At 46.3% G+C, this 26,408-nt stretch overlaps 8 protein-coding genes across 8 annotated transcripts; 3 read left to right on the top strand and 5 right to left on the bottom strand.

Annotated features, from left to right (window-relative positions):
• Positions 1-1,396: 1,396 nt before the first annotated feature.
• Positions 1,397-3,180, bottom strand: N7483_008835 (ribosome-binding protein NMD3; the record flags this gene model as incomplete). Its single annotated transcript, XM_057092262.1, has 4 exons — positions 1,397-2,520; positions 2,582-2,871; positions 2,949-3,047; positions 3,116-3,180. The coding sequence occupies 4 exons, from the start codon at positions 3,178-3,180 to the stop codon at positions 1,397-1,399; spliced, it is 1,578 nt and encodes a 525-aa protein (XP_056943436.1).
• Positions 3,181-3,969: 789 nt separating this feature from the next.
• On the top strand, positions 3,970-4,536 carry N7483_008834 (pre-rRNA-processing TSR2 family protein; the record flags this gene model as incomplete). Its single annotated transcript, XM_057092261.1, has 1 exon — positions 3,970-4,536. The coding sequence occupies one exon, from the start codon at positions 3,970-3,972 to the stop codon at positions 4,534-4,536; it is 567 nt and encodes a 188-aa protein (XP_056943435.1).
• A 549-nt stretch (positions 4,537-5,085) lies between these two features.
• N7483_008833 (translation termination factor GTPase eRF3) lies at positions 5,086-7,314 on the bottom strand (the record flags this gene model as incomplete). Its single annotated transcript, XM_057092260.1, has 2 exons — positions 5,086-5,142; positions 5,209-7,314. The coding sequence occupies 2 exons, from the start codon at positions 7,312-7,314 to the stop codon at positions 5,086-5,088; spliced, it is 2,163 nt and encodes a 720-aa protein (XP_056943434.1).
• Positions 7,315-7,766: 452 nt separating this feature from the next.
• N7483_008832 (RanGTP-binding protein) lies at positions 7,767-10,011 on the top strand (the record flags this gene model as incomplete). The annotated part of the gene is made up of 5 exons (XM_057092259.1): positions 7,767-7,787; positions 7,867-7,898; positions 7,956-8,013; positions 8,070-8,170; positions 8,232-10,011. The coding sequence occupies 5 exons, from the start codon at positions 7,767-7,769 to the stop codon at positions 10,009-10,011; spliced, it is 1,992 nt and encodes a 663-aa protein (XP_056943433.1).
• Positions 10,012-10,515: 504 nt separating this feature from the next.
• On the bottom strand, positions 10,516-11,767 carry N7483_008831 (BSD domain-containing protein; the record flags this gene model as incomplete). Its single annotated transcript, XM_057092258.1, has 2 exons — positions 10,516-10,799; positions 10,855-11,767. 2 exons carry the CDS (start codon positions 11,765-11,767, stop codon positions 10,516-10,518), a joined length of 1,197 nt encoding a protein of 398 aa, XP_056943432.1.
• A 495-nt stretch (positions 11,768-12,262) lies between these two features.
• N7483_008830 (uncharacterized protein) lies at positions 12,263-14,185 on the bottom strand (the record flags this gene model as incomplete). Its single annotated transcript, XM_057092257.1, has 1 exon — positions 12,263-14,185. The coding sequence occupies one exon, from the start codon at positions 14,183-14,185 to the stop codon at positions 12,263-12,265; it is 1,923 nt and encodes a 640-aa protein (XP_056943431.1).
• Positions 14,186-14,627: 442 nt separating this feature from the next.
• Positions 14,628-17,173, bottom strand: N7483_008829 (uncharacterized protein; the record flags this gene model as incomplete). Its single annotated transcript, XM_057092256.1, has 5 exons — positions 14,628-15,421; positions 15,486-15,842; positions 15,895-16,258; positions 16,314-16,529; positions 16,580-17,173. 5 exons carry the CDS (start codon positions 17,171-17,173, stop codon positions 14,628-14,630), a joined length of 2,325 nt encoding a protein of 774 aa, XP_056943430.1.
• A 7,059-nt stretch (positions 17,174-24,232) lies between these two features.
• Positions 24,233-26,365, top strand: N7483_008828 (class I SAM-dependent methyltransferase; the record flags this gene model as incomplete). Its single annotated transcript, XM_057092255.1, has 6 exons — positions 24,233-24,394; positions 24,554-24,579; positions 24,661-24,740; positions 24,807-24,968; positions 25,060-25,715; positions 26,312-26,365. 6 exons carry the CDS (start codon positions 24,233-24,235, stop codon positions 26,363-26,365), a joined length of 1,140 nt encoding a protein of 379 aa, XP_056943429.1.
• Positions 26,366-26,408: the final 43 nt, after the last annotated feature.

Below are 26,408 nucleotides of genomic sequence, written 5' to 3'. Positions count from 1 at the left end.
AAACTTCAAGGACTCAGCGAAACTTTTAGTGATTATGCCAAATTTGAATGTTCAAATTCAAATGTTGACTTCTGTAGGATGGGAACAGCGGAGCACTTATGATACGATTCTTTTCTGGAAGGCTAGCTATTCTCTCAAAAGAAAAAAAATCCCCCAAAGGGAGCAAAAAGGAGCAAAATGAAGTGGAAGCAAAAAAGAATTCTCAGGTTTTTGTTTGTAGGAATAGCCGAACGGGGGGGGGTCGAACCCCCAACCTTGAGATTAAGAGTCTCACGCTCTACCGATTGAGCTAGCCCGGCAGGGCTGGTTGGAAGTGGTTCAACTTATGGCTACATAAACCTGGTTTAATTTAGGTACATTTCAGCGACTAATTAATCTAATAATGCTAACTCTTGACATTGAACTTGGGGATGTTGGTTCAGCTAGAATTTATTTCAACATTTTGTATTCCAGCTGTACCTCAAGACTTCTCTGAAGACCAGTGGTATCTGAAATTTTGAACCAACTTGAAGGTTCAACTTGAAGTTTTTCCTAGGATTTAGTCAACCTCTGGCAGACTGCTCGAGCACCTTGACCTGGGCAGGGATATATTATGTATAGTTCTCGGTTCAGCACATTCGAATTTTCAACAATAAAAGTTTTGAAGTTCGAACCTGAAACCTCCAGAACTGGGAACTTTGACCCAGGTGCCTATTTAAACCTTCCACCTGGACAAGGTTCCAACATTAAAGGTTCAAGCCCTGCAGGTGGAGTTGGAACATGATTGATTGAACAAACCCGACTCACATGTGCACCTAAGTGCTTAGGTATGTAGAGCATGTTTCACAGGACATCTCCAGGGCCGCCCACATGTCTACGGGTGTAGGTGGAGATTACGAGGTGGCATTAGACCCTACTATGTATGTATATACTATCCAGATGTCTCAAAGTACTACTAATACCTCCTTGAATCGGAGGGCTAGTAGGATTATCATCTGAGTCATCAATTCCAAGGTTGGCGGTGACTCGGACTTCAGGTTCAAATGTTCAACTTCAACCTACATACTACAAGTTCATGCAACATTGAATATTGAAGCACTTCAAGTCACGGTGTAAAGTGTCAGTGTTAGGATCATTGAACATTCAAATTTTCAAATGACACATGCAGTGTTCAATGTTGAACTGGCCCAGGGCTTAACACCTGGACATCAGTTACAGGACTCGGTTTACTGTAAAAAGTAATCTAAGGGTATTTCTAGGGGCCAGGTTTAATATATGACGATAAAATTTATCAATTTATCGCATGCTATGTAACTTATATTCACATCAAAAACTTTTAAATGTCATAAACTTGAATCCACCAGAAAAGTAAAAACGTAAACGCCAACCATGATTTTCAGGGATATCACTGCAGAAATCATTCTTCATCACCCATGTTCAGCTCATCAAAGTCATCAAGCAGCTCATCCATGTTAATCTGTGGCACTTCGTCTTCACTCTCGTTATCTTCATCCTCGTCCATAGCATCACCCGAAGCACGCTGTTTCCGAGCCTTGTAAAGGTCCAGAGTTTGACGCAGCTCTTGATCTTCCTCGATGTCTCGCAAGAAGGCCTCAAAGTCCTCCTCGATACGGTTAGCCTCTTGCTCCTCACGGCGGGTTTTCTGCTGAGGAGCTGCATTGGCCTCATCTTCATACTCGCGAGCCATACGCTTAACACGCCAAGCACGGTTCTTAGGCTTCTTCTTGCGGGCGTAGAACTTCTTAACGAGAATAACATCGGGGACAGTCGAGCTATACTGAGAGCTACCCTCAATAGCCTCAAAGTTCTCGTCGTTAAACATAGTACCACTGATGTGGTAACCGAGCACAGAGTCACCAACATGCAGAACACCACCAAGGTGTGTGCGGGTGAAGTATGTGATATCATTGGAGCCCAAATCAGACGCGCGAGCAACTGTGGCTTCAGCTAAGTGGAATTTGCCAACGGAATGGCCAGTTGGCTCAATATCCAAGATAATGAATTCCTTCAACTCAGTCACATCAGCGAGAGTCCTGAACGGAGATCGCCAGTATGTGTTAGTTGGGACATCACTAGTTTGGAGAGTGCTCGGGTCCAAGAGGTTGACGGAGGTTCCGACGCGGTAGCACAGGGAAAGAGGTGAAATATTTCCAAGCTGACGGGCGAGCTTGATAGGAAGTGCGACAAGGTCATCCTTGCAAATAGGAATCAACTCGACTGAGAACGAGAACTTGTAAGATTTCGTAGAAGTGTGGATATCCATGGAAATCAATTCCTGGGACTTCTTTGTCTTGCAGGGAACGACGGAGCACAGGAAGTCGACCATCTTCTCAGCGTGGTTTCGCTGAGCAAAGAAAAAGTCCAAACCATCCTTTGCTTCCTTGATGTTGACAGTATCCTTGTGGGCACCATTCTTGAGGATCAACTGTTCAAGGTACAAGAAAGTACGCTTGTGAGGAACCTTCTGTCGAACTTGGACGGAGGCTCTCCATGTGTTGTGCGTATAGGACTTCTTACAATCTAAAATATAAACCATCAGTACACCTCGACTAATCTGAGAAAGGTGGGGGTTTGTGCCTACCGTCACACTGCTGCGATGCAACCACATATTCAACCTCAAATGTCTGCTGAATAATTGTGCCCTGGAACGCCTCCTGTTGGATTGTGATTTTGACCTTGATACGGCGAGAATGGGGCTCGGTCCAGATGAAACTGGCGTCGATAATGCGGACTTTCGACAGACCACGAAGACGGCGCAAGCAAACGGCAAGCAGTTCCTTCGATTCGGGGGAGGCAACGACCCAGCTGTTGGGGGGCTGGAGCCAGCGCTCACAATCTCTGCAGGCGTGAAGAGTTCCCTCGCGCTGGATACTATATCCACAAGTAGGTTAATCAATCGATATTCGGTATGCGGGGGTTTATTTGTCAGGGTCAGAGGTGTCGCTTACCCTTGAGAGACGTCAACGTTGAGTCTCAAACAATCCTGACACAGCGCGCCGGCAGAAGTGGTTCCATCAATGGGGGCACCACAGTTGCAACAGAGGATACTAGACCAAATTCATTAGCAAACCATGCCTAGCATTTTTGTAATCAAGAGAGGCGATAAGAGACTCACGTTGCGGCGATGGGTGCATCCTGCATCCCCGTCATGGGGACAGGGGCATCCAAATCCATCGACATCTTGAATTCAAGACGTAAACGGCAAATCCTCGAATATTTGGACAATAGATGAAGTGATTTGGATTGTGACTTTTGTGCCCCGCCTTGTGCCAGCAACTTTTTTTCGGCTGACTCATCTTTTGCCTTGTTTGCACCTCGCGATAAAGAAAATGCCCTCGGACTGACGGATCGGACTTACTATCTCCCGTGCAAAGATAAGAGCCCCGCAGGTTATATTACGGGGGGGGTTTATGATGTCAAAAATGAAAAAATCTTTCACAAGTCATCCGAATTGGTGTAGTGGCTAACATCGTCGTCTCTCACACGACAGCCGGGGGTTCGATTCCCCCATTCGGAGTATCTTTTTGCGATTTTTTTTCTGTTGTCCGTTAACCCTGGACGAAAGCTCACTGGCTTCACCCTCGACCATCAATTTTTTGACCAAAAAGAGATTGTGATTGTGCGCATATCGATATAAAACAATCACGTGACTAATCTTATCGTGCTATCTAATCGCCGCAGCCCGAGAAAAAAAAACCTTAGAATCGAGAGGTCATAGTAACATCCAAGTCCACAACATCGATTTTATCTCAATTGTTCTGAAACTTTCATTCAAGCGTCGCGCAACTAAGCCAAAAAGTCCTTGTTATTCGAAGTCCCAATTTGCTGCGAAGTTACCTTGAGTCGTTTTCGCCGTACAATCCACTCTTTCTGCGGGGCATCATCCACCGGGCACCCAACCTGAATAACATCAAGCCCACCAAAATCTTCAAAGGATAAATCCTACAAATCTACTCAAACTATATCAAAATGGATGCTCAATCAACTGCTCCCCCGGCTACCGATGCCGCCTCTTACCTCGACCTGGGTATTACACTCGCCCTGGACAACTGGCCCGCACTCACACTCGCCGTGCAATCAAACTGGGGTGGACCAACCTCTGCCGACAAGCGCGCCTGGCTTTGCGGTGCCATTTCCGAGATGTTGAATGAGCGCGCCGAAACCGATGCCGAAGATCTCGAGGATATTTTGATTCAAGTCATGAACGACGAGTTTGACGTTGTGGTCGACGACGAGAGTGCCGGAAATGTGGCGGACCTGATCATGGAAATTAAGGATCAGACCGTGCGTGGAGAGTTTGGTGCTATTCAGCAGATGTGGCATATCTGGCAGCAAAAGAGTGCGCAGAGATCTGCTGCTTCAGAAATGTTCAAGCAGGTTGAGTCGAAGGATGAAGACCAAGAGACTGATGAGAGTGACGACGAGGGCTCAGATGTCGAGATGGGAGATGCGCCTGAGAGAGCGCCTAGGGAAAGAGTTGAACCTGAGATTGATGATGATGGGTTTACCAAGGTGGTTAGCAAGAAGAAGCGATAGACATGTGTTGGGTGCAACCGATCATGCTAGGTAGTAGTGCCTGGTTTGAAGTGAAAACAAATATACCTAGTAGGCTTTTTGCATTGAAGCCTTGAGGGTTGATGAATTTATATATACCATCTACAATAGAATACCAACTTCAACATTTGAAGCCCTGGAGTTGAAACAAATTTCTAAAATCACACTTCTTTTGGTAGTATATACTAGTATTTATGTATCTGCTTCTTACTAGAAGTTGGAGACTACAGGGGTTGGAATGCTGAAATGCAATGATACTTTCTTCTTGAATTTAAAGGAGATGGAAGTAACTTGGATCTATACTGACATAAAGGGGGTAAATATCATCATCGTCACTTGGGACTAGCAATGTGCTTGGCCTAACTTGGCTTAACCTCTCCTCACTCAGACCTCTCGTTGATGGAGGCTTCCTGCTGAGTGCTAGCATTTGAGTGGAAAGGTATATTAACCTTAGACGTGCCAGTCCTTTTTGGGTTCTTCGTTTCATATCGGGTGGAGCAAAAATCCCAATGTAGATTCGCGAGCATTTATTTACTCTTCGGTGGAGTGAATGAGCTTAGTAACCATACCAATGGCAATGGTTTGTCCCTGGGAAAGAATGTTAGTAAAAGAAACTCCTTACAAATCAAGAGACGTAAAGGGGAGAAAACCTACCTGGTCACGAAGAGTGAAGCGGCCCAGCTGTTGGTATTCGGCGAATTCCTCCACACAGACGGCGCCAGCAGTGCTGGTAACCTCGAGACGGGCAATGACGGTCTGGCCCTTGCTGACGAAAGGAGGGGGACGCTTGCTCTTACGGCCGGTACCAGGCTCAAGCTTGTGCAGAAGGGCAGCGAAGGTGACTTCCTCGACAGCAGAGTGCACGTGAAGGACACAGTTGAAACCGGCAGTAAGAATGCTCTTCAGGTCCAAAATGCGAATCTTGGCCTCAAAAGCAGACACACAGTGCACAGGACGCTTCGGGGAGCAAAGAACGAATCCGGGGAAGAAGTCATCCTCTTCCACACCACGCAGACGGAGACGAACCTGGTCACCGACCTTGGCGGTTTGAAGCTCGTCTTCGGTTTCACCGTACAGAGCTGCAATTGAGACCTCGGTCTTGTTGGGCATCATCAGGTAGGTGCCGTTCTTCTTGATAACTCCAGACTCAATTCGGCCTTCAGCCATGGTACCCATGTCACGGTACTTGGCAGTGACGGGCATCATGAAAGGAGCGTTGACCTTACGCTCAGGAAGTTCGAAGTCGGTCAAGAACTCAAGAAGGGAGGGTCCATCATACCATGGGCAAATTTCCTTGGAAACCCGGTCCTTAATACCGATGGTACGCTGGGCAGAGATGGGCATACAGAAAATGTCGCTCTTCTTGTAACCAAGGGCCTCGAGGAACTTAGTGACCTTGACAGTACATTCATCGAAACGCTCCTTGCTCCATTCCACAGTGGGGTCATCCATCTTGTTGACAACCAGGCACAGCTTTTGAACTCCAGTGTTGCGAGCAAGCAGGGCGTGCTCGCGGGTCTGACCACCCTTCTCGAAACCGGTCTCATACTCACCCTTTCGTGCGGAAATAACAAGAACACCCAGATCGGCCTGGGAAGCACCACCGATCATGTGAGGAACGTAAGACTTGTGGCCAGGGGCATCCAAGATAGAGAATTGTCGCTCAATGGGGCCCTCTGGTGAGGGAACCTGAACCGTGAAGAATGCACGACCGACTTCAACGGTCTTACCCTTTGCACGCTCCTCGTTGGTCAGATCCAAGGCCCATGACAGGTACCAAGTCTCACGACCGGCCTCCTTGGCCTCTCGCTTGTACTTATCCATTGTTCGGTCATCCACCATTCCAGTGCAGTATAGAAGAGAACCACCCAGAGTAGACTTTCCAGCATCGACGTGACCAATGAACACAACGTTAACGTGCTCACGTCGCTCACCGTAAATCTCCTTCAATGTAGCCTCATCAACATCGGCAAGTTGCTGCTTGGCAACAGCATCGGCCGCACGGGCTTGCTTGGCCGCTTCAACACCACGGGCAGGGCTAGAGCGACCAGGGCTGGAACGTCCAGAGGATGGCGCGGGGGAGGCCTTGCCGGAAGCAGCAGCCTTTTGGTCGGCCTTCTTCTCGGTCTTCTCAATAGCCTTGCTGGCGGTCACCTTGGCACCGGCCTCGGCGGCGGCAGTGCCCTTAGAATCTCCCTTGTTCACAGTCTCAGACTTAGCAGCCTGAGGGGCAGGGGTGGGAGTGCCGATGGAGAGAACCTTGGTCTTGGGGGCAGCGGCCGAAGAAGTTGCGCCAATTGAGAGGACCTTGGCCTTGGGAGGGGCAGCGGAAGCGTTTGCGGCGGGCTTGGGGGAGGGAGCGGCAGGAGCGGCGGCGGCGGGAGTTTGCTGAGGGACGTTCTGGCGGGGCTGCTGGTTGTAGTACTGGTTGTAGCCACCGGGCTGCTGGGCATATGCGCCGTACTGGCCAAAGGCTTGCTGTTGCTGCTGGGGGTATCCGTAGGCTTGCTGCTGCTGCTGCTGCTGCGGCTGCTGACCGTATTGACCATAGCCATATCCACCACCGTACTGCTGGTAAGCCTGACCAGGAACAAAGGAGGCGGCACCAGGAACGAAAGAGTTCGCACCAGGCTGGAAGCTGGCTACGCCTGGTTGAAAGGTGGGTGCTTGAGCCTGAGGGCGGCCCTGTCCATTCAGGTTGACACCCTCTGCTTGTCGGGAAAGCTCATCCTCCCAGGATTCAGGGGTCTGGTTCGACATCGTGAAAGAGAATCCGAGACGCAGTCAAGGAAACAGTAGGGACGACACGAGAGTCAAATGTGGATGATGATAGTGAGGGGCCGGTTACTTGTTAGGATTTTACAGAAAAGCTGAGTCAGCGACGCAGACCCCGCGTCACGTGGAGATCAAGGACAGTGAACCGATTTCTATATTGCAATATATTCTCTTTGTTTTCGCATGAATAAGAATTAGAGCTCAATATTTCAATCCGAAGCTTTACACTTGCCCGAAATTTGGCATAATTCTCACTTTTTACATGATTGTTGTTGGGGTTCCTCTTACATCCCCTTAGCCGTCGGGCAACTACTTTGACGCTATCGATAAGCAGCACCCCTCCATGCCTTGTTGCCCAGGATCCCTATAGCAGCAGCCCAGCAGTCTCAGCCCAGTCAACGTGTCCAGAACAGCCCAAGGGGCAACCGTCAATAAAGATGGATGTGTTTCTCACTCGTGTATGTCCTTTGGTCCATCCGTTCGGCTGTTTCGGCTGTGTGATTGAATCTAAGGTCTAATTGAAAATAAACATGACAGCTCACCCAGCAGGCAATGAACTATGCAATTCGGTGAATCAGGATGATTTAGAATGCAGAACTGAATCTTATACTGACTATAGTAATTAGCTCGGGAATTGCCATTACAGCTACCTATGCGATGCGCCAGTCATCTCGTTTACTAAAAGTACGTTCGGTCAAAAAATGGAATAATGAACCGCGCTGATATTTTTGTATCGTTAGAGCGTGGATGGCGAAGACCGTGCAGAGCTTCTTTCACTGCAGCAGCGGCTTGAAAGCAAGATACAAGTTATTTCACCGTCTATCGACATGATTGAGTTGATGTGAGTTGCCAAAACATGGACTAAAGCGATACTCTCTAAATTTCTAACTAAATTGTTCTAGCGCTGCTCGTGGGAACACATCTCTTGAATCTGCAGTTGCGCTCACAAAATCCCTCAGATGGGATATTCAAGCGCTAGGGCAGCGACTAGCAAGGGCAGCTTCATCTGGAGAGTCCATGCGAAAAAGCTCCAGATCCTCCAAAGATAGAGGCGGTATGGACGTGGAAGTCAAATTCATCATTAAAGACATCAAAAATTTGCTGCTCCGCATAGAGGACGCAGTACCATTGATGAATTTGGCCATTACAACCTCTGGAGCCAAACTTTCTACGAACTTGCCATCCACAGTGTCCCCATCTCGTCTTCTTCAAGCTAGCACATTCTTGACTGCTGGAGATACACAATATTCCATGTCTAATTCCCAGGCTGTTCAAATCGGTCCAACGTTCACATTATCCATGTACATGCTCTTCTCGGGTCATTTGCGTCTTCACGATGAAGAATCCGTCCGCGAAGCAACATGGAAAGAAGTCATGCACAAGGCTCGTTTGAAGCTTCGACGTGTGCCAATGAATTTGTACTATTCCGAGGATAACATGAAAGCTTCCCAGCTACCAGGATCAGCACGAGCCGATGAATATGCATACCAGGTGATGATAATTGAAGACTTGGACGATGGCCGGGTTCATAGTTTCGAGGAAGATGAGCCAAAGCCTCATTCTTATGAGGGCATTGCTACTGTCGGTATCCGAGAGATTCTGCCCATTCACCAGATCTCCAAGATCTTCTACGCAGATACAGGTCGGATTCTCAACATTAATACTGAAGGGGAAACAAACAACCCAGTGATCTTATTAAAGAGAGATTTGAATGCTCTACCGCCACGTCGAACGATGGAACGAGGAGATGTTGAAGACGACCATGCTTCTCACAATTCGGATGATGACTCGGTAGATGAAGAGCAAGCACAGCTCGACGCTCAGTTACATGGAACCGGCAATTCTGACAATGACAGCTTCCACTCTCTCCACGAAGACTCAATTCCTGCAGAATGGCGCCTGCCTCCTGGCCTTGATCCCGAGTGGATTGCATTTGAAGTGTACAACGAAGACGAAGACTCCGACACAGAGTCCGAATCAGAGAATCCTCCACGGATCCCGACTGCGGAACCTGACCCAAGCATGATGGCAAAATTATCTTTGAGTGACAAGTTTGCTTCTTTATCGGCATCTCCAACCATCAACAAAGATATCGCCCAGTCTACTTCACTTACCACAACCGTCTCCAACCCCATGTTCGAAAATATCCGCACATCCCTCTCACTCCTCGAAACGCTCCTCCGCCTGACCTCCCTCCAACAATTCCAGCAACAATCTCATCTCTCTATCAGTGACGAACTCCTCAACTTCTTCCTCGAGGAATCCTCGACAACTGGTGCTGGCGGCGACGAACAACATCGCCAAAGACTCCGCTCCGAAGCCCGTCGTCGTGTGGGCTGGGACCCATACGATGAAAGCCCCGTCAAGCACCGCGGTGAAGATTATCAGTACGGCTGGGGTTCCGGTAGTCCCTCTGCGTACCAGCGTGAAGCAGAAGAAATCTACACGCCTGGTGGCACGTCACATGGTTATCAGATTCGATCGAGAGAAAGTACCCCAGAAACACCGACGCAGAGACGTGGCTCTCCTTCCACACGCTTGGATCGGAGTCGGCCAAGTGGGCTGAGGGGTATGACACCGGCATATGCTGAAGGCGAGGGATCGAGACAGAGTTCGCCACGGGCTAGGAAACCGAGGAGTGCCGCAAAAGACAAAGATACTCGAACTAGAACGGCGGAGTAATGGGTTGCCTCGCGGAACTTGAAATTTGTATGATTACGAACGCCAACTTGTAATGAGTACGGTCTTAAGAAGATAGATTTATTACGCTGAGCTGAATAATAACCTTGGAATACACTTCATGAGTTCATAGAAGTCCTAGTCTTGTCGTAGAGCGTTGCAAGGTCGAAAGTATTCTGTATATACGCAGTTCTAGACGTCCCTATAGAGACACACAAACAGAGTACTCAATTCCAGGAGATAGTATGTAATAGGTAGCAGGCAATGTGCATGTTCAATGATTGAACAAGGAAGGATAGCACTAGATGTCGATCGCTGAAGTCAAACTACAAGAACAAAACTGGGAATAAGAACACTCCACAGAACGCCTATGAACCAAAAATAATAACCAGACGCCGGGAAGTAACCTTGAAAGATACGATACGGATTCACGAGGGGGAAATTTTGGCTCAACAAAGAAACGGTACGATCTCACACCCGTGAATATGATGAAAGGGTAGATATAGTCTACTCCCAGTCGTCGTCACTGTCCTCGGCTTTTGAGTCTGTAGTAGGACTCTTCTCTTTGGGACTACCAGGGGTTCGACTAGCAGCACCGCTCACAACATCGTAGCTTGATTCGCTGTCGGCCTGGGACTGTTGGTCGTTGGATCGACGAGGCTCGATTTTCTGGGCTTCCTTGCTGGGGGCGAGATTCTGGGTACCAGGATGAACCTGGGGGGTGGAGGGGGACTCGGATTCAGAGTCAGAGTCATCATCCCAACCGACCTCTTCGTCGTCGGCGTTGGCACCTAAGAAGATTAGCTACAAGATCAAAACACACAATAGAAAACCCTCGAGACATACCCTTTAGAAGTTCCTTGCGCTTCTGCTCTTCAGTTTCAATGACAAGACGTAGGAAGTAGTACCGAGTCCAAAAGTCTGCGTACTCTGCTGTCTCAGGGACAAGCTTCTCCATAGCAGACCGGAGCTCAGGGTACTTCTCCAAGTGAGAAGCGATCTCAACAGTCTTGGCATCGACACTGAATTCATTCTTAAACTCCGCGTACTTGTCACTAGCAGGGTCCTTGGTAAAGCTATCCAAGTTCGAGTGAATAACATGCAACTGCGCATCGAATCGAGTCGCATGGATCACCCGTTTACCATCTGCATCCTTACTCTCGAAAAGAAGCTTCCCGGATTCATCCGTCTCGGGTGGGAGAATGCTGACAGCCTCTCGGAGCTTCTGGCTGATGTTCAGTCCGAACCGTAAGATTGCCTCGTCAGCAGCCTCCTCCGCCTTTTCGATCTCTTTGAGTCGGCGCGCAGCTTCAGCCTTGAAGCGGGAAATAAATCCCTCGCTGTTGGAGCTACCAGCCTGGGCTTCTTCCTTGGGTTCACCTTCTCCGGAGGCGGTCGGTGTGGCAGCCTCATCCTTGTTTCCTTCATTGCCACCGGTCAATGTTGCGGTGCTGAGAGAGAGCCCCTTTGTCCGATCAACAATAGTGTCTCGTAGACCAGAAATACCCTTTACTGCCTCCTCACTTGCTGCAGCATATTCCTGTCGAGCTCCTTCGTAATAGCTCTCACCCTGCTTGCGGACGTTATCCCAGAGTCCTCCGATTCGAGTACCCCACGGACTGGCGGAGAAAGCGCGGAATGTCTCTTGGAATTCGGTGTTCAGGTTAATGTTGGGATTTTCGGTACTGGAGGAGGCAGTACCCTCCTCCTTGTTAGAAGAGAGGATCTCCTCTTGAATGTGGTCGTATGCGATATCCATGGTGCCCAGTGAGGGGGTTGAAGGGAGGAAAGTTGTAGCTTCGGAACAAACAATTGAGGTTGCACCTCCGCGTTCGTCCACGGGCCGACCGCCCCGCTTTTTGCAGATCAATAAGTATCAAACATGACATTCCCCTTGCAGAGGATTTTGACCAATGAGTAACTTGAAATGTTCAACGTTCGCTCATAAATATGAGATATGAATATGTTCGTGGCTGAATATCATTTGATCTACCTATCTATAATATACGCTGTATGTACTAGAATGATCAATCATGATGCAAATATTCAAGCTCAATATGAGGTAAATGCTAAACAATTTTCTGAGAGCATAAGAACTTTCAGGGATTATTAAAAAGGAATAATAATAGTTGAAGACCTCGGAGCTTGATATGGCCAAGTGCTAATCAAGTTTCAATGCATATTACTAGAGAGCAGGTATAAAAGAATGTCATAATTCATCATCAATACTGTAGTCAAATAACTCCCATATTAACTAAATACTGTAGGGTTCTCCCACACTATCCTGACTGCCCATCCAGAAATTAGGCAATGGAACACTCTCCATGACGCTCGAAGTCAAAAGTTGACTACGCGATAGAAGTCTGCCAGCACCAGCATCATCGCCTCGTTCAACAGGCTGAGAGGATTCAACTTGAACAATTGACGCCGGAACATGAGGGCGTTGAAACACGACCTGACTTGCTTCCGTCGTGACATCCTGTTCTCGCGCCGGAGACGACTCTGGTACAATCTCAGGCTCTTCTCCTTCTTGACTTTGTGTCTGACTTTGCAAGAAAGGGCCAGGGAATTTTTGATATGAGAGGTCTGGCTTATGTGCAGATCCAGATCCAAACTTGGTGTATTGTGTGGCTCCCTCGCTTGGGAATAGCTCGGAGAGTTTTTGGGTGTTGAGTGTCGGTATAGGTTCGTGAGGAAATTGGGTAGCTGGCAACCTTTGATAATAAAGAGAAGCATCTGACATTGGGGCTTCTGATTGTGGGCCATCATCCAAATTACTAGAAAATCCATCCCCAGGCAAAGGAAGCTCTTGCGACTCGTCGTCGAACAATGGCTCTGAGTTCTGATCTTGCTCATGTGTATTTTCGACTTGAGATTCTTGCACTCTAGATGGTGTCCCAGGAATTTCGTTCAAGTCATACTCAGAATCGCTTTGGTTGGTTTCGGCATCAGTCTCATACACCACTGTTCTCTCTCCCTGAGTACGCGGTGGTTCCTGATCATTCGATCTTTGATTCGTCGATTCATCCGATGCTCCGCACAATGCTAGCTCTTCAGCAAATGTTGCAGGATTCTGAGTTGATGTCGTCAACCCTCGAGGTAGGCTAGCTCTAGGAGTTTTCCCAGGAGATGAGGATACCTGACATTGATGGTCTTTCGCTAGTTGTGGAGATTTTGCAGGCTCTCCCTTGACGCGATTTTGGGAATAATGTGCGGAGTTAGGGGATTTCCGTTTTAATGGAGAGCGAGTCGCACTGCGAAATTGAGACGATGTAATAATGGCAAGCCCCGGGCTTTCGGGTGATTGAGAGGATGGCACCTCGAATTTTGGATGACGCGGTGTCATTGGGCTTTTAGGATTTGATTTCTCATGTGAGACACTTCCATTTTCCGCCGCCTGACTGGTTCCTGGATCTGATATTGGTTCTCCTGTGGAAAGATCCAATTCTGCCTCCAATGCTCGGCGGGTACGCTTAACAGAAGTGGGAGTAAGTCTTTCCTTGATCCTCGGATTCTTGCTCTCGAGTCCCTTCGGGATCTTCTCGACTGAATGTTCCGTAGACAGATATCCCAAATTCACGTCGTCATCATCGTCAACAATCGGGATAAACCGTCGTACGAAGTGCATTTGCGTCAAGGTCTTGTTATCGGATTTTTCGGTGGACTTTCGCTTGCCCTTTGGTCCAGCACTAGCTCTAGGTGTCTGACTCTTGCGTATGCTCTCACCCCGGGCCGTCATTTTGCTGCTTTGCGTGGCGCTTTTTCGACGCCTTTTGGGGTGATCATCATTTGATTCGAAGGTCGAACGGGCTGACCTAGCCTGCAGTGGAGGCTTGTATTCGGTATCATCATCGGAATTCTCGTTCAACGTTTTCGACTCATTGTGTTTGGTATTCGGCCTTTCGTCGCCATCGAGGTATTGAAGTTCTTCTTGGTCGTCCGGCTGTGTTGTCTGTGTCACGAAATCGATCTGTGTAAGGGTTGACTGAGCGTGTGAACCGAATAGAGGGGCTTTCTTCCGGGGATGTTTTGACGCCGATACGCGAGGAGATGCCGTTCGTTTCGAAATAGTGTTTTTGGAGATTCTTGCGGTTGATGGAAGACTGAATCGCGACGGAGTTTCGAGGTGAGTTTGTGGTGTTTCAGGCGGTTTATTTGACCTCTGATTATGTGTCATCGCAGCTCCAGATAGGCGTGAAGTTTTTGCAGAATGACTTGGTCACCGAGAAAGATTGGTATTGACCTCCAAATCATGACGCTTATGGTAAGTGGGCCCGGAAGCCTGGAGAAGAACGACCCTCGCGTTGAGCGCGTCAAGGGCGAGACACAGTCACGTGTTTATATTGATATAAAGTACCTATATAACCTTGGGACAATATAATCTATCCATCTTATTAATTCATAAATTAAATTTGGATTACTCTGTACAAATGACTTTATATTAGAAATCAATATTTACTATTGGCCTTTGAAAAAGTGACCTCCGCGGGCCTTTAAGGGTGCTTGAAGGATAACTTACGGAAACTGGACTTGGGCTGGAATAATTCTTACATTGCCCCCGGATGGATGTGCATTCCGGTGGTTAAATTCTAATAGTACATGTTCGAATGTTGATTCTTCTAACTCCACATGGGTTCATCCGTGTCCGGAAAGAACCCACCGCCACCCTCAGCTGAGCCGTCACTCATGTCCTCCGCAAACGAAACTTCTTCATCACGTTGCTCATCATCTGATGCGTAAGCTTGGACTCGTCTCGCAATTCGTAGTTTCAACAGGAACAGCCGCCAAAGTCGGAGAGTTTCAGCGGTTTTTGCTTCAACGGCAGCCTGCTCTCTTTCATCATTCATGCTCTCCATCACTTCATTCAGGGCTTCCTCATATTCCGCGGCAATGACAATACCGGTGATGACAGCAGTTCCACGTCGGCCTTTGAAATTGAACCCAGTGACGGCATCTGAAAAGTCAACGCCCAGAATTCGTGCTGCCTTCGATGCGTCAGGTGATTTGATGTGAACTCCTCCCTGCGGCACCATGCTAGGGACATAGATATCGATGTTCCTGAAAATATTTTTTGGAACCCGACCATCCACCACTGGTGGAGGCACGTAGATCTTTGTTTGGGATTCTGCATAAAGAGCACTTCCTCGGTCATCCTCGTCCTCGTCACTGGCAAAGTCATTTTTAGGACGAGCAGTAGTGACGTGTTTCATCGGCTGCTCTCCCTCCTTGAGTTCCCGTCCCAGTCGATACCATTTAGCCGCGCTGCGCACAATGTGTACATTTGCTCGACGATAGACAGCTTCCGACGTTTTACCCTTGCCCGTAGAAACACGGCCAGTGACATGCTCCGGATAAATCACCTCGTTGCGACGCAAATGTCTTTTGAGCGCAAAGAAAGGGTGGTCTTTAAAGTCTTGGATGTTGTTAGGCATTGGTTCGGAAGCAACCATGTTAGTCATTGCGGTAATTTCATCGACATCTCGTTCGGAAAGTCTCTTTTTTTTCGAATCTTCCCATCACTCGTTTCCACCATTCTTCTCCCTTTGGGACAGATTCAACGCGGAGTTTACGTGTTTTGGCGTTGAAAAATTTTGTGTATCGCCGTGTAACGTCTCTCGCGGATCCATCAGCTTCGAAAGCAACAACATAGTTCATGCTATTGTGTAGGTTGTTGGCTGGAGGCTCCAACGAGTTGGGCTCTGGAAACTTGGCCCATTCTACGTATCGATTGACTGGTTTCCCGAATGGCTTGACTGGTTCCCAATCTTTTGTACCTTCATTGAATACCTCTACCCAATACACCGGATAAGGGGGTATGGGGCGTATCACAATTTCTTACCAAATGTGAGTTCAACTTCAGCACAAAAAATGGTTGGAAAGACTTACCTTGGGATGGCGAGGGATCGGCTGGGACGGATTTAGCTGGTGCGTTTTTGAACTGGGGGCGCCCAATTCGTTGGATTCTTGCGGGCTGAGAAGGGTTTGCGGATTGCTGCTGATCATTTGGAGATGTGTCGTCGTCGGAAACTCGAGTGGGCGTTTGTGCCGCTTTCGATGGCATCGTGTTCTTAGATGTGCCTGAGAATGGCAACGGCTGCAGGGAGCATACTAGCCTTGTCTCTACACCGAGGCCACGGAGGATACAGCAAAACAATTGGGTTCCAAAGTCTTGTGAGCCTTCAAGCTTTCTTGCAGCATTCTGAAAATCTTCTTTCTTCCAAGATGACTCGTAGTCATACATCATTGACTCCTATATAGATCAATGTCAGCATATTCTTTGAAGATTTCCATCAAGTGCTAGGTACCAATACCATTCTTGCTTTCAGATGTGATCGGTTTTCTTCCCAGTGCGCCCGACTTAATCCCTTTTTCAAGACAAGAAATTCATCTTCAAGGTCATAAGCCACTTCAGTGACTCCAGTCTTGAATTTTTTTGAATATCCGTGAGGTGGTTTATCTTTAGTCCCACCGGTGCGTAACATGGCAGCGGCTCTCTCCGAAATCTTGCTTTTCAGAAATTGCTAGATACATGTTAGAATAAATTCTACCTGCTTTAGCTTTCAATACAAACCTGCGTCGAAGAATCATTGCACCATGCATTGCGCCATGCCACATGAAACAATAAGCCAACCAAATGAAACTTGTGGAATTGAAAACGCCGTGCCCTGTCAGCAGCTGTGAGAGGCTTTCTTTTGGTCGATGGCTTTTTGGGAGCCTCGGTCTCATTATCCAATAAAATTTGCAAAGTCTCGTCTCTGTCTTGTACTGCATCGGGGGCGAGAGAAGGTCCGGGTGCTGATACATCCTCCCATTCAATGTCCGATTCGTCTTCAGTTGTAGAGTCGTAGACCGTTTGCAGCTCCCTTCGAGGAGACTGAGCGATATCTGATTGCTTCGACGTAATCTCGGTTGGTAATTTTGATGGAATGGAAACGGGTGCAGCCTTGGTCCCAGCTCTGCGTCTCTTGAGTGGTTGGTGATCTGATCTGAACTGCTCAGGGTCGCGTGCTTCAGCCTCATTTAGCATTTCCTGGTAAACATCTGAAACTTCGTTTTCGTCATCGATTTCGCGTGATTTTCCACGGCCCGACTGACGACCTCGGCCTCGGCCACGGCCACCAGCTGCCCTACTCCGGCTGGAGCGGGTCGCGGGTTGGCGTACCATACCTGACGTTCAGGTATTGGTGCACCCGACCCTCCGGCCCTTCGTTGGTGTTGATTTTGTAGGACTATCTTCAGTAGACTTGAGATATGTATCCGAAACCTGCTGATAGTTAATTTGTCTCTTCGGGGTGGAAGCTTGCGACCAAGCTAGGGAAACGCGAACGAGGCAAATTGATTTGTTGGTTGAACCGTGGGGCCCGATATGCGTCATAGGCGCGTTTGGGGGTTTTATTATACCGCCTTGGTGACCAGACCATACTTTGTACATTGTAGTACATTTTCAAGTTGTGGCTGTGCCATTTTCTTCTGCAATTGACAGACGACCTGACACCTGGGCAGTATTGAGAGTTATTCAAAATTATTTCTTCTTATGATCTACTTTATCTACCAAATAGACACAATCACCTAAGGTACATGTAGCATTAGTCTTATTTGATGAACGAGTATACTGGTAGCTTAAGAAGCTTTTTTCTCACCTGTATACTATACTATCTGTGGTCAACATTGTATATCACCATCGACGTCTATTCACATATGTAGTCCTCAAATATTGGATAGCAGTATAAATGAAACTTTTGTAGTGAGCGACAAGGGTCTATACATAAGCAATGATAGTTCCCTGACCGTTTAGAGGAGATTCACAGCGACCCAAAATGCCTTTTATCTATATTTATTAATTGATGCATTTGCATTACAAAGTTTTGCTCTCACGGCACAATTCAATGTGCTAGTCAGAATATCTTATTCAAGTTTTCTTTGGGTGAACAGAGACCTCGAGGTGTGCCGATGGACTAACATTACCAATTGCACAGGTGAGATTAGAATGTTGTCGTTCGATAAATTTGGGTTTCTTCACAAATTAGGGCTTCGAAAATCATACAAGACGGTGAAGCCATTTGGTACCCAATTAAAAAGCTAGGCCTCAAATTATAGCTATAGTTACTCCTACTATTATAATAATTGGTCGTGCTAGTTGACCGGTTCTTCATCTAAAGCAAGTATTTGGAGTCACTACTCAATATTAAGACGATCTCAATCAATTTTGAAATTATAGAGATGATCATCTCAGGCTATTCCTTGAAAATCATGATAGATAATAAGTTATTTTAACTTATCTGGAATCTGATGAAGAGATCTCAATGTACGGAGTATACTCCGCAAGCCCCGGAGTGACAGCTGATTGATTGGCTTGATCTGTATCCTCATCAATCAGCAAGGGGCACCTAGCGCCTCACAGATATCCCCGCTAGATTTGCTTGGTCTTTCTTCCGATCCCGATCTCGATCTATCGGGGACTCCGAATTACATTTTGCGGTCAACTCGATAAACTCAGCCCCAGATGGAGAGCAAGATTGCCGTGGTGGCGAGTGTACAAGCCACATATGAGTAACTAGTACCTGTGGCTTACGCGCAAGGAGAGTAGAAGTAGAAGAATCCTTTGAGGGGGAAAAGATCCTATTGGTTTCTTTCTTTTTTTTTGAACCGTTTAGTTGCTACCTAGGTATTTTTTGTGGCAAGTGAGCACTATTCGGCATTTGCTACCATCTCTATCTTTGGATTTATCCTGATCTGGATGAATCTGTAAAAAGAATATGGAAATCACGGCAAGTCTTGACCGCATACTCCAACTGTCAAAAATCACAATCGGTATTGATCTCTTTAGTCTGTACTACGAAAAAGTTCCGTTTTCTATCCAATATCTACAAGTGGAGATTCCTGACTGATCCGGAAAGCCACGATCTCAGGCTTCCAGTACTCCCACATCATTGGATGGCAAAGTGATGTACACCTACACGCGCCTGATCTACACAAACAATTATTTTTCCCTTCCATATCGCTCTCGCTTACAGTTGGCAGCAGAGCGACCCGTGTCATTCATGCAGGACCTCCTCTAGAGGGCTCTCGTCCAGCGTGCCGATTGGCCCAAGTGTCCACTAAAAGTAAGCGTATATGGAGTAGCGATGATAGAGTTCCGACATCGTAGTTGATTCCAAATACTATGACGGGATGGCTAGGCCCTCTTTTCTTTATTCTCTCTCTTCAAGTTTTGTCTCCGCTTGAGCAGATTCCTCACTTCTCCGTTCTCGTATCTAATGATTGGATATTCCAGCGGTTTAGTTCGTGTGCCCCATAGACCAAGTTGGAACGTGCTCTTAGCCGAGTGAATGTTCCGCGTGTGTGGGCCTTTGGCGGATCTTCGACAAGTTCCCCGCAGCAATAGATGGCTTTCATGCCTTAATAGTACTTAGAACCATGGAACCGTAGTCGTAACGCCGTATTTCGCCTCCATATTTGGCAGTTTTCAGCTCTCTCGTCACCAAAGTTCGATAGGCGACGACAATGGGTGCATTATGGAGTAGATACGTCAGTAAATTGAGGGGCTGGTTTGTGGAGAAAAAAGTACCAGTGGTATTTGTCACTGAAGCGGTCTACTACGTACTTTACCCTGCCACCGGAATTGAAAGATTTCTCTATTTGAAATGTTCTGCGAGCCACGTAGCCTTTGAAATGATGTCTTGAGGGTGACGAATGGAGATAGCGGCGGAGAAAGGGGCGTAGAGAGGCCTGCATATGGATCCGGCCAATTGATCGAGGTGAAAAAATCCTGGAATCTTCATTTTTTTTATTGTTTTGTCTTAGTGAGCTATAAATGGAAAACGGGGCCGAAACGAGGCCGAACATAGTTCTAGACAATGACAAATTGGTTTGGTTTACGAGGTAAGTATTCGGCATATCTGGTCTTTTTATCTGAACCGATACATCTCTTTGACTGGGAGCTGCCTACTACTCCGTAGGTATGTGCAATAAACAAAGCTTAAGAACACCCAAGTGTTTCAAATTTGGACCAATTTGTCATGATTTGATCGTATTTTTATATTCCATCGGTTCTTTTCTGAGCCTCCTGATGCAATATGCAGGGTGCCATGCATTGACGAAGGGAGTACGGAGTATATGGTGTAACTTCAAGTTGATAATAATGAACTACAATCTCAAGCTATGACGGTGTTCTCCGTGTGTACTCCGTACCAACCTTGGAACTGTTTGGACCCATCTAGTACCGGGGAGAACGAACCAGCAAACCCTTTCATTAGCAAATAATTTCCCTTCACTTTTTCTCCGCGGCATCGGGGATGAACCGATCCGATCACCGGTTCCACCATAAACAAAGCAAATCCTATAATCCATCGGAGTATTCGGGGGCCTGATTAAAAAGAAAAATAAGCTAAAATAAACTAAACTATATTTGATCAAAGAGTCCATGAGTGAAAGCAGTCAATCATTATTCAACAAACTTCTTGTTAAATGTCTCCACTACAAAGGAGACTCGGTCGCAATGGGCCGACGCGTGCAGAAGGATGATTCCTTCGCGCCCGTAGAACCACATCATAGGTAACAACGCTCTTGCACTTCAATCTGCCGGCAAGACGAAACAGAATTAGAGCCGATGAAACATTCTTCAGAAGTACCTGATCTCCCTTTAGGACTCCGAACTGCTGGGAATGGCCCCTGCGCCGGCGGTACCGACACTTTGGATCCCGTCACTTTCCTAGTAGTCGGGTCGACCAGGATGGCTTTGACTCGTCCGATTGTGAACAAAGGCCCGGAGTTCCCTTTGAATGGAATCCCAGTGCCATGGACAAACCTGGGGCCTTCTTTAGCTATGGAATATGGAGAACGGAAATATAAATGCAAGGGTACTATTTTGGCCATGAATTTGAAGTTTTCCTTACCCGTATTCCCAATTATTATTAGGTACTTTTATTCTTTCCGTTGGTTTATTTTTATTTTATTTTATTTTACTTAATTTTTATTTTCTCTTTTCGCCCTACTTTCGGGGTACTCCGAGTATTAGAAGGCTAGGAGGTAACCCCCAGCATCCTAGTACTACTACCCGTACAAGAGTAGTTTGGACCCCAAATTACAGATTATGGGGTAGGACGGAACGCTCGTATCCTCGAATAGTTAGTAGGCTGCAATCATGCATTCCCTGGAGTGTTTGGATCGACAGCTACTACTAGTACTGGAATTTGTATTTGACCGAAGACAACCTTGGAAGGTTCCATCATGATATGAGAGGCGTAAGGATATCATGAGTAGCATAATTACTCCGTACGGAGTACAGAAACGAACTGCAGCGGTTAACCCTGGAACCCAAATAGATTTACAAGGCTACGAATTAGACCAGGGTATCATGATTATCATGATTTTCATTATTTTCATCCCAAATCCCGGATCGTCGGAGTATTTTCCCATCTCCCGTCAGTGCAGAACTTCCAGATCCCGAACCAAACCCCGCCCCAGATTGATCTATCTGGTCTGTGTGAATTTTTTTTATTTCTTCTGATCTCTGTGGAATTAATTTTTGATCCCTTTGCTTTTTCCCCTGGTGCTTATTTATGCAGCTTAATAAATCAATGATATCATTAATCAAACTTGAAAAAGCCACCAGGTGGGTAACTAAAATCAGGAACTGGAGGAGCATCAACCGTGGGCCCTCCGCGCCATAGAGGGGTGTGCCCAGACGTCTAGATTTTGCAGCACAGGGGACGCTAATTCTGACAGATCAATTTGTCCACCGCTAGATCAAATATAGAATTCTTTGAGACGGAATTAATTGTCAGCCGATAGTTCAGTTCATTGTTCTGGTTACTCGAGACTTTCCCTGTAATTAAACCAAGCTATTCCATACTTGGCTTATTATTATTTTTTCATGCAATTTCAAGATGAAAACAATGATAAAGTCCCGAGATTCAAGTTGGAGTCACCCGGAAAATTGAGAGGCAAGGAGTAATGTACATAATGTACCTACGGAGTGCACGGAGTACGGAGTATAACATTTGAACATTGAAGATGCCAGTGCTCACTATAGAATGAGTCCTGATGTACCCCGTATAGAAGAAATTGATGAGGCAAGTGCTAATTAGCGAGGCTTTCATGTCTCCATGATTACGGAGTAAACAGCCTTCCTTTTGTATTTCCGTATAGGACCCAGAATTACTGTCAACTCCACCCTAGAGGCGCCTCCACTATCGCTCTGCGGGGCCGATGATTCCCATTCAATGGTTGATCAAAGGAATTTCTTATCACGGTGGTCATTCCTCTCTCGATCTAGTATGGTAGCCGGACCTTTTTATCCTAATTTTTTTGTTTTTGATTTTTAATTTTTGCGAGCGAAACCCTCGACACGATACCACTTTGCATATATTGCTTTTCACGGAACCAGACTGTCGGGGACAAATGACGACTAGGATCACCCATGCAGCGTTCATGCACACATGTTTGAGAAGCGTGTTTTTTTTGTTCTTTTTTTTTCAGATACATGTATGTACTCGGCGAGATTCCCAGGATACAGGGTAAAAGCGGCCCGTGGCTGGCCCGGTTATGAATACCCAAACCGCTGGGACTGTTAACCATTGGTTAATCTTGCCTGCAAGTTCCAAGGTTCAAGAAGCCCTTGAAAGCTGATTCATGCAAGAAAATCCAAGATGATTCAATTATAAAATCAAAATCAAAATCAAAATATAATAAAATAGTAAACCTTTTTTTTTTTTTATGACGGACCCCAAAGGGTCCACAATCAAAAGAAAATGGAGCTTTTGTTTGCAAAGTTTAGCGGAGAAAAGACCCAGACATATCGATTTGGGGATATTAACCTAGTTTATTTGATTTACTTTATGACCGAATCAGTTTAAAATTTGGTTCAATTTCTTTTTCTTCCTTTTTCTTTTTCTATTCTTTTTGTCCCAGGATCTTGGGACACCCCAGCACCTGGATATTTTAGTTTCCGATCTAGAGGGAAATAAAACAACTATAAAACAAGGTGAAAGAAAATAGAAACCCAAAATAAAGTAAAAAAAAAAAAAAAAGCAGAATTCGAATAAATAAGGGTTCTAAATCAAATGTCACTAAGACTCGGATCGACCGCGCTCGAACCACCAAACAAGGAAAGGATCAATTCATTCATGTGGATTTTATGCGTATCGTGTAATTCCACCTGAGCAGTCTCCGCTTCAGTACTCTCCGTATGTGGGAGATCGAGATGATTTTCTCGATTTCTCTTGCTCTGGGAATCTTTTTTCCTGGCCCTAATTCCTGTTTTCTACCAAACAAAATGTATCATAATAAAATAAAATAAAAACCCTTAATTCCTAAAATTCTAAAAATTTACTATAATTCTGAAATTAAATTACCATGAGTGCAACTAAGATTTTGATTCTGACCCATATTTTTTTTGTTGAACTAATTTTTTTCTCCTTATCTTCTGTCTCTTTCTCTAGCTCATTCTTTCAAGTGACGGGCCAAGATAAGTCCGTAAATAACTTGAAATAAAACCACAGCAAAAAAAGACGAGGTTATATTCCCACTTTTCAAACTACACCAACCGCCACCGCTTGATCTTTTGCCCTAGAAAGCACTGGTGTATGCATCTCTACAAAGCGGAAATACGAATTTATTTCATGGTTGTCCGCCGCCCGAAGCGCTCCCCCGCTAAAGATTCCCTGCCCGACACTCTGACGTCCCATGGATACCCAGTATAGTCTGGCTTAACTTTGTTCCCCATCCTATGCACGCCCTTGACTCCACTCCCCCCTGCGGGCCTTGGTCTTTGCGACATTTTGAATGTCGATCCCACCCCGGCAGCTTGCCAACATTTAGTTTATAGTTGCCCGGATCAGCTTCCCGTCCTGCCAAATTATAACTTAACCCGAGCTGTCGGGCTCGCCCATGAAATTGACATTCCCCCCTCTTCCCCCGAAAACCCATTCAACCTTGCTCCAATTTTGGACTCCGAAACTTTGGCCCTAGCCCTCTCATCATCCACTCTTCTCTTCCCCCCTCTTATCCACCATATATCGTCGGAATTTCCCCACTGAATACCACTGAAAGTCAATGCTGATCCAGTGTGGGACATGATATGGTGTATCGCTAAATTTCTTGATGCTCTCGCCTATATCAGTACTAGCCCCTCGCTATCCTATATACTAGACCCGCGATAACTCCGTTTTGAGTGGAACGAGTATTAAGCGCTCGTTTCCCACCTTCTCGCGGATCTTCTTCCATGTCCCGTTTTCTATCTCCCTTAGACACTTCGGCCGGTTTGGAGCCGCTGTTCATCCTTCCTCTTCCGCCCTCATTTGGGTTGGTATGCAAGCAATCGCCTGCCTCGGTTCATTCCTCTGGATATAGATCCGAGGCAGACATGATGAGCCCCAAGTCTTCTGTAAGTATTATCTCATCCGTGAACTCAAGTGCTTCTGTTGTTATTACCGTGAGCTCGTGATATTTCGGTTTTTCTCCTTCAAGAAATTTGGGAAAATTGAATTGTTCACGGGACCAAGGTTCTTCCCTCAACATTATATACCACAAGTTGCTGACGTAGAATACGCAGGAACCAAAGAGTGAATGGTATGACCATCTTGTCTATTTAGGATCTGTCCATCATGATTCTACCTATTCTCGAAAGATCAACTAACAAGATGACGACAGTGATACGCAGTCCCTGACCGACAGTGTAACAGACTATCCCGTGGAGAATGGAAGACGGTATCACAAGTACCATGAAGGATGTAGGTCACTCAACTGCACCATATATTACTAGTATACTCTTCGGGCTTTTCTGACCAACCTAACAGTATATCCATACCCTAATGATGAACAAGAGCTTGATCGATTGGACTTGCAACATCACATGTTCAGAATGCTCATGAAGAATAAACTATACCATGTACCCCTTGAAAAACCACTTGAAATCCTTGACATCGGCACTGGATCTGGGATATGGCCGATAGAGATGTGTATGAGTCCTTCGCTTCTCGCTGACTGATACCGCATGTGTGTGTCACCTTCATAAAAAAAAGGCTAATGAATCCTCTCCACACCTCGCAGCCCAGATTTTCCCCAATGCCACCATTACAGGAACTGATCTTTCACCGGTTCAACCAACAGAAGTTCCCGAAAATGTTCACTTTCTGGTAGATGATGCCACAGAAGAGGAATGGCTCTGGGAACCAAACACTTTCGACTTCGTTCACATTGGACACATGACAGGCGCTATGCCATCCTTTAAACAATTATTACGACAATGCTACAAGCATCTCAAGCCAGGTGCTTATATCGAGTGTCAAGAGTTAGATCCTAAACCGAAGTGCGATGACAATACCATGCCACCAGAAAATCCAGACGGATATAGTGCCTTCGCACTCCATGACTGGGTTGATTTAAGCGTGCGGTCTAGCCAGACCGTTGAACCATGTCGCCAATTTCGAATCGCACATCGCATTGAACGGTGGATGAAGGAAGTAGGCTTCGTGGATATTGAACTACGGAAATTCAAACTTCCAACCAATCCATGGCCAACCGATGAACACATGAAGCAAATCGGGGTATGGAGTGAGAGAAACTTTCTTGAGGCATTATCTGGTTGGTCATATAAGCCGTTCCTTGCACTAGGTTGGTCCAAACCTGAAATCGAAGTCTTTCTCGTGGATGTGAGGAAGAGTATTCAGGATAGGAATGTGCATGCCTACATGGACTACTATGTGGTAACTGGCCGGAAACCACTGGAATGAGTCGATGAAAACGAGAAAAAAAAGAAGCGGCAAGCGCTAAATCAAAAGTTGAGATGAAACCTTGTGTGGAAAAGGACGTGTTTTCTTTTCCCTTATGACGACCATTACGCTGTTCGATAACCTTGGAATGTCTTCGCTGAGATGATTAGCATGATACCAGTGGCGGGCGAATAACATTTTGCATTGCATTGGCGCTTGGGAGGATTTTTGCATTTTCTATTTTTTGCATTTACGACATTGAAACATCAATTGGTCTCATTTGTACATTCGTTCTCTTATATATGACATATTTTTTTTTTTTTGTTTGCCAGTGGTGGTTGGGGTCTTGGAGATCAACAGATGCTTCAAGTTGGACATGGCAAAGTTACAAGGGAGGTATTCTGTCTACCATGTATTTACGTATTATGAAAGCATTAGCATATACTTAGACATATCAACAGTCATAAGCAACATTTCAATATGGAGTCTCCTAAGTATCAGTGATAGCGATGGCGATCTATACCTTGGTATTGATGCTGCCGGTGTTATAGTAAATTAGTGCCGTTTGATTGGGTGGCTGGGAGGATTAGTCATGTGCCAAGAAACCCCGTCCGAAGCTGCTTCCAAATGTCGATGAAAGGTGAAAGGTGCCCTGCCAAATCGCCAATGCTGCAATTGGCTTACATA

The sequence above is a fragment of the Penicillium malachiteum genome (assembly GCF_028827825.1).
Source record: "Penicillium malachiteum strain IBT 17515 chromosome Unknown utg000004l:1.0-4883003.0:1.0-4884900.0, whole genome shotgun sequence".
In the NCBI taxonomy this organism is placed as follows: domain Eukaryota; kingdom Fungi; phylum Ascomycota; class Eurotiomycetes; order Eurotiales; family Aspergillaceae; genus Penicillium; species Penicillium malachiteum.
The sequence above is the reverse complement of the archived record's forward strand: the minus strand, read 5'-3'. Positions and strand labels throughout refer to the sequence as shown.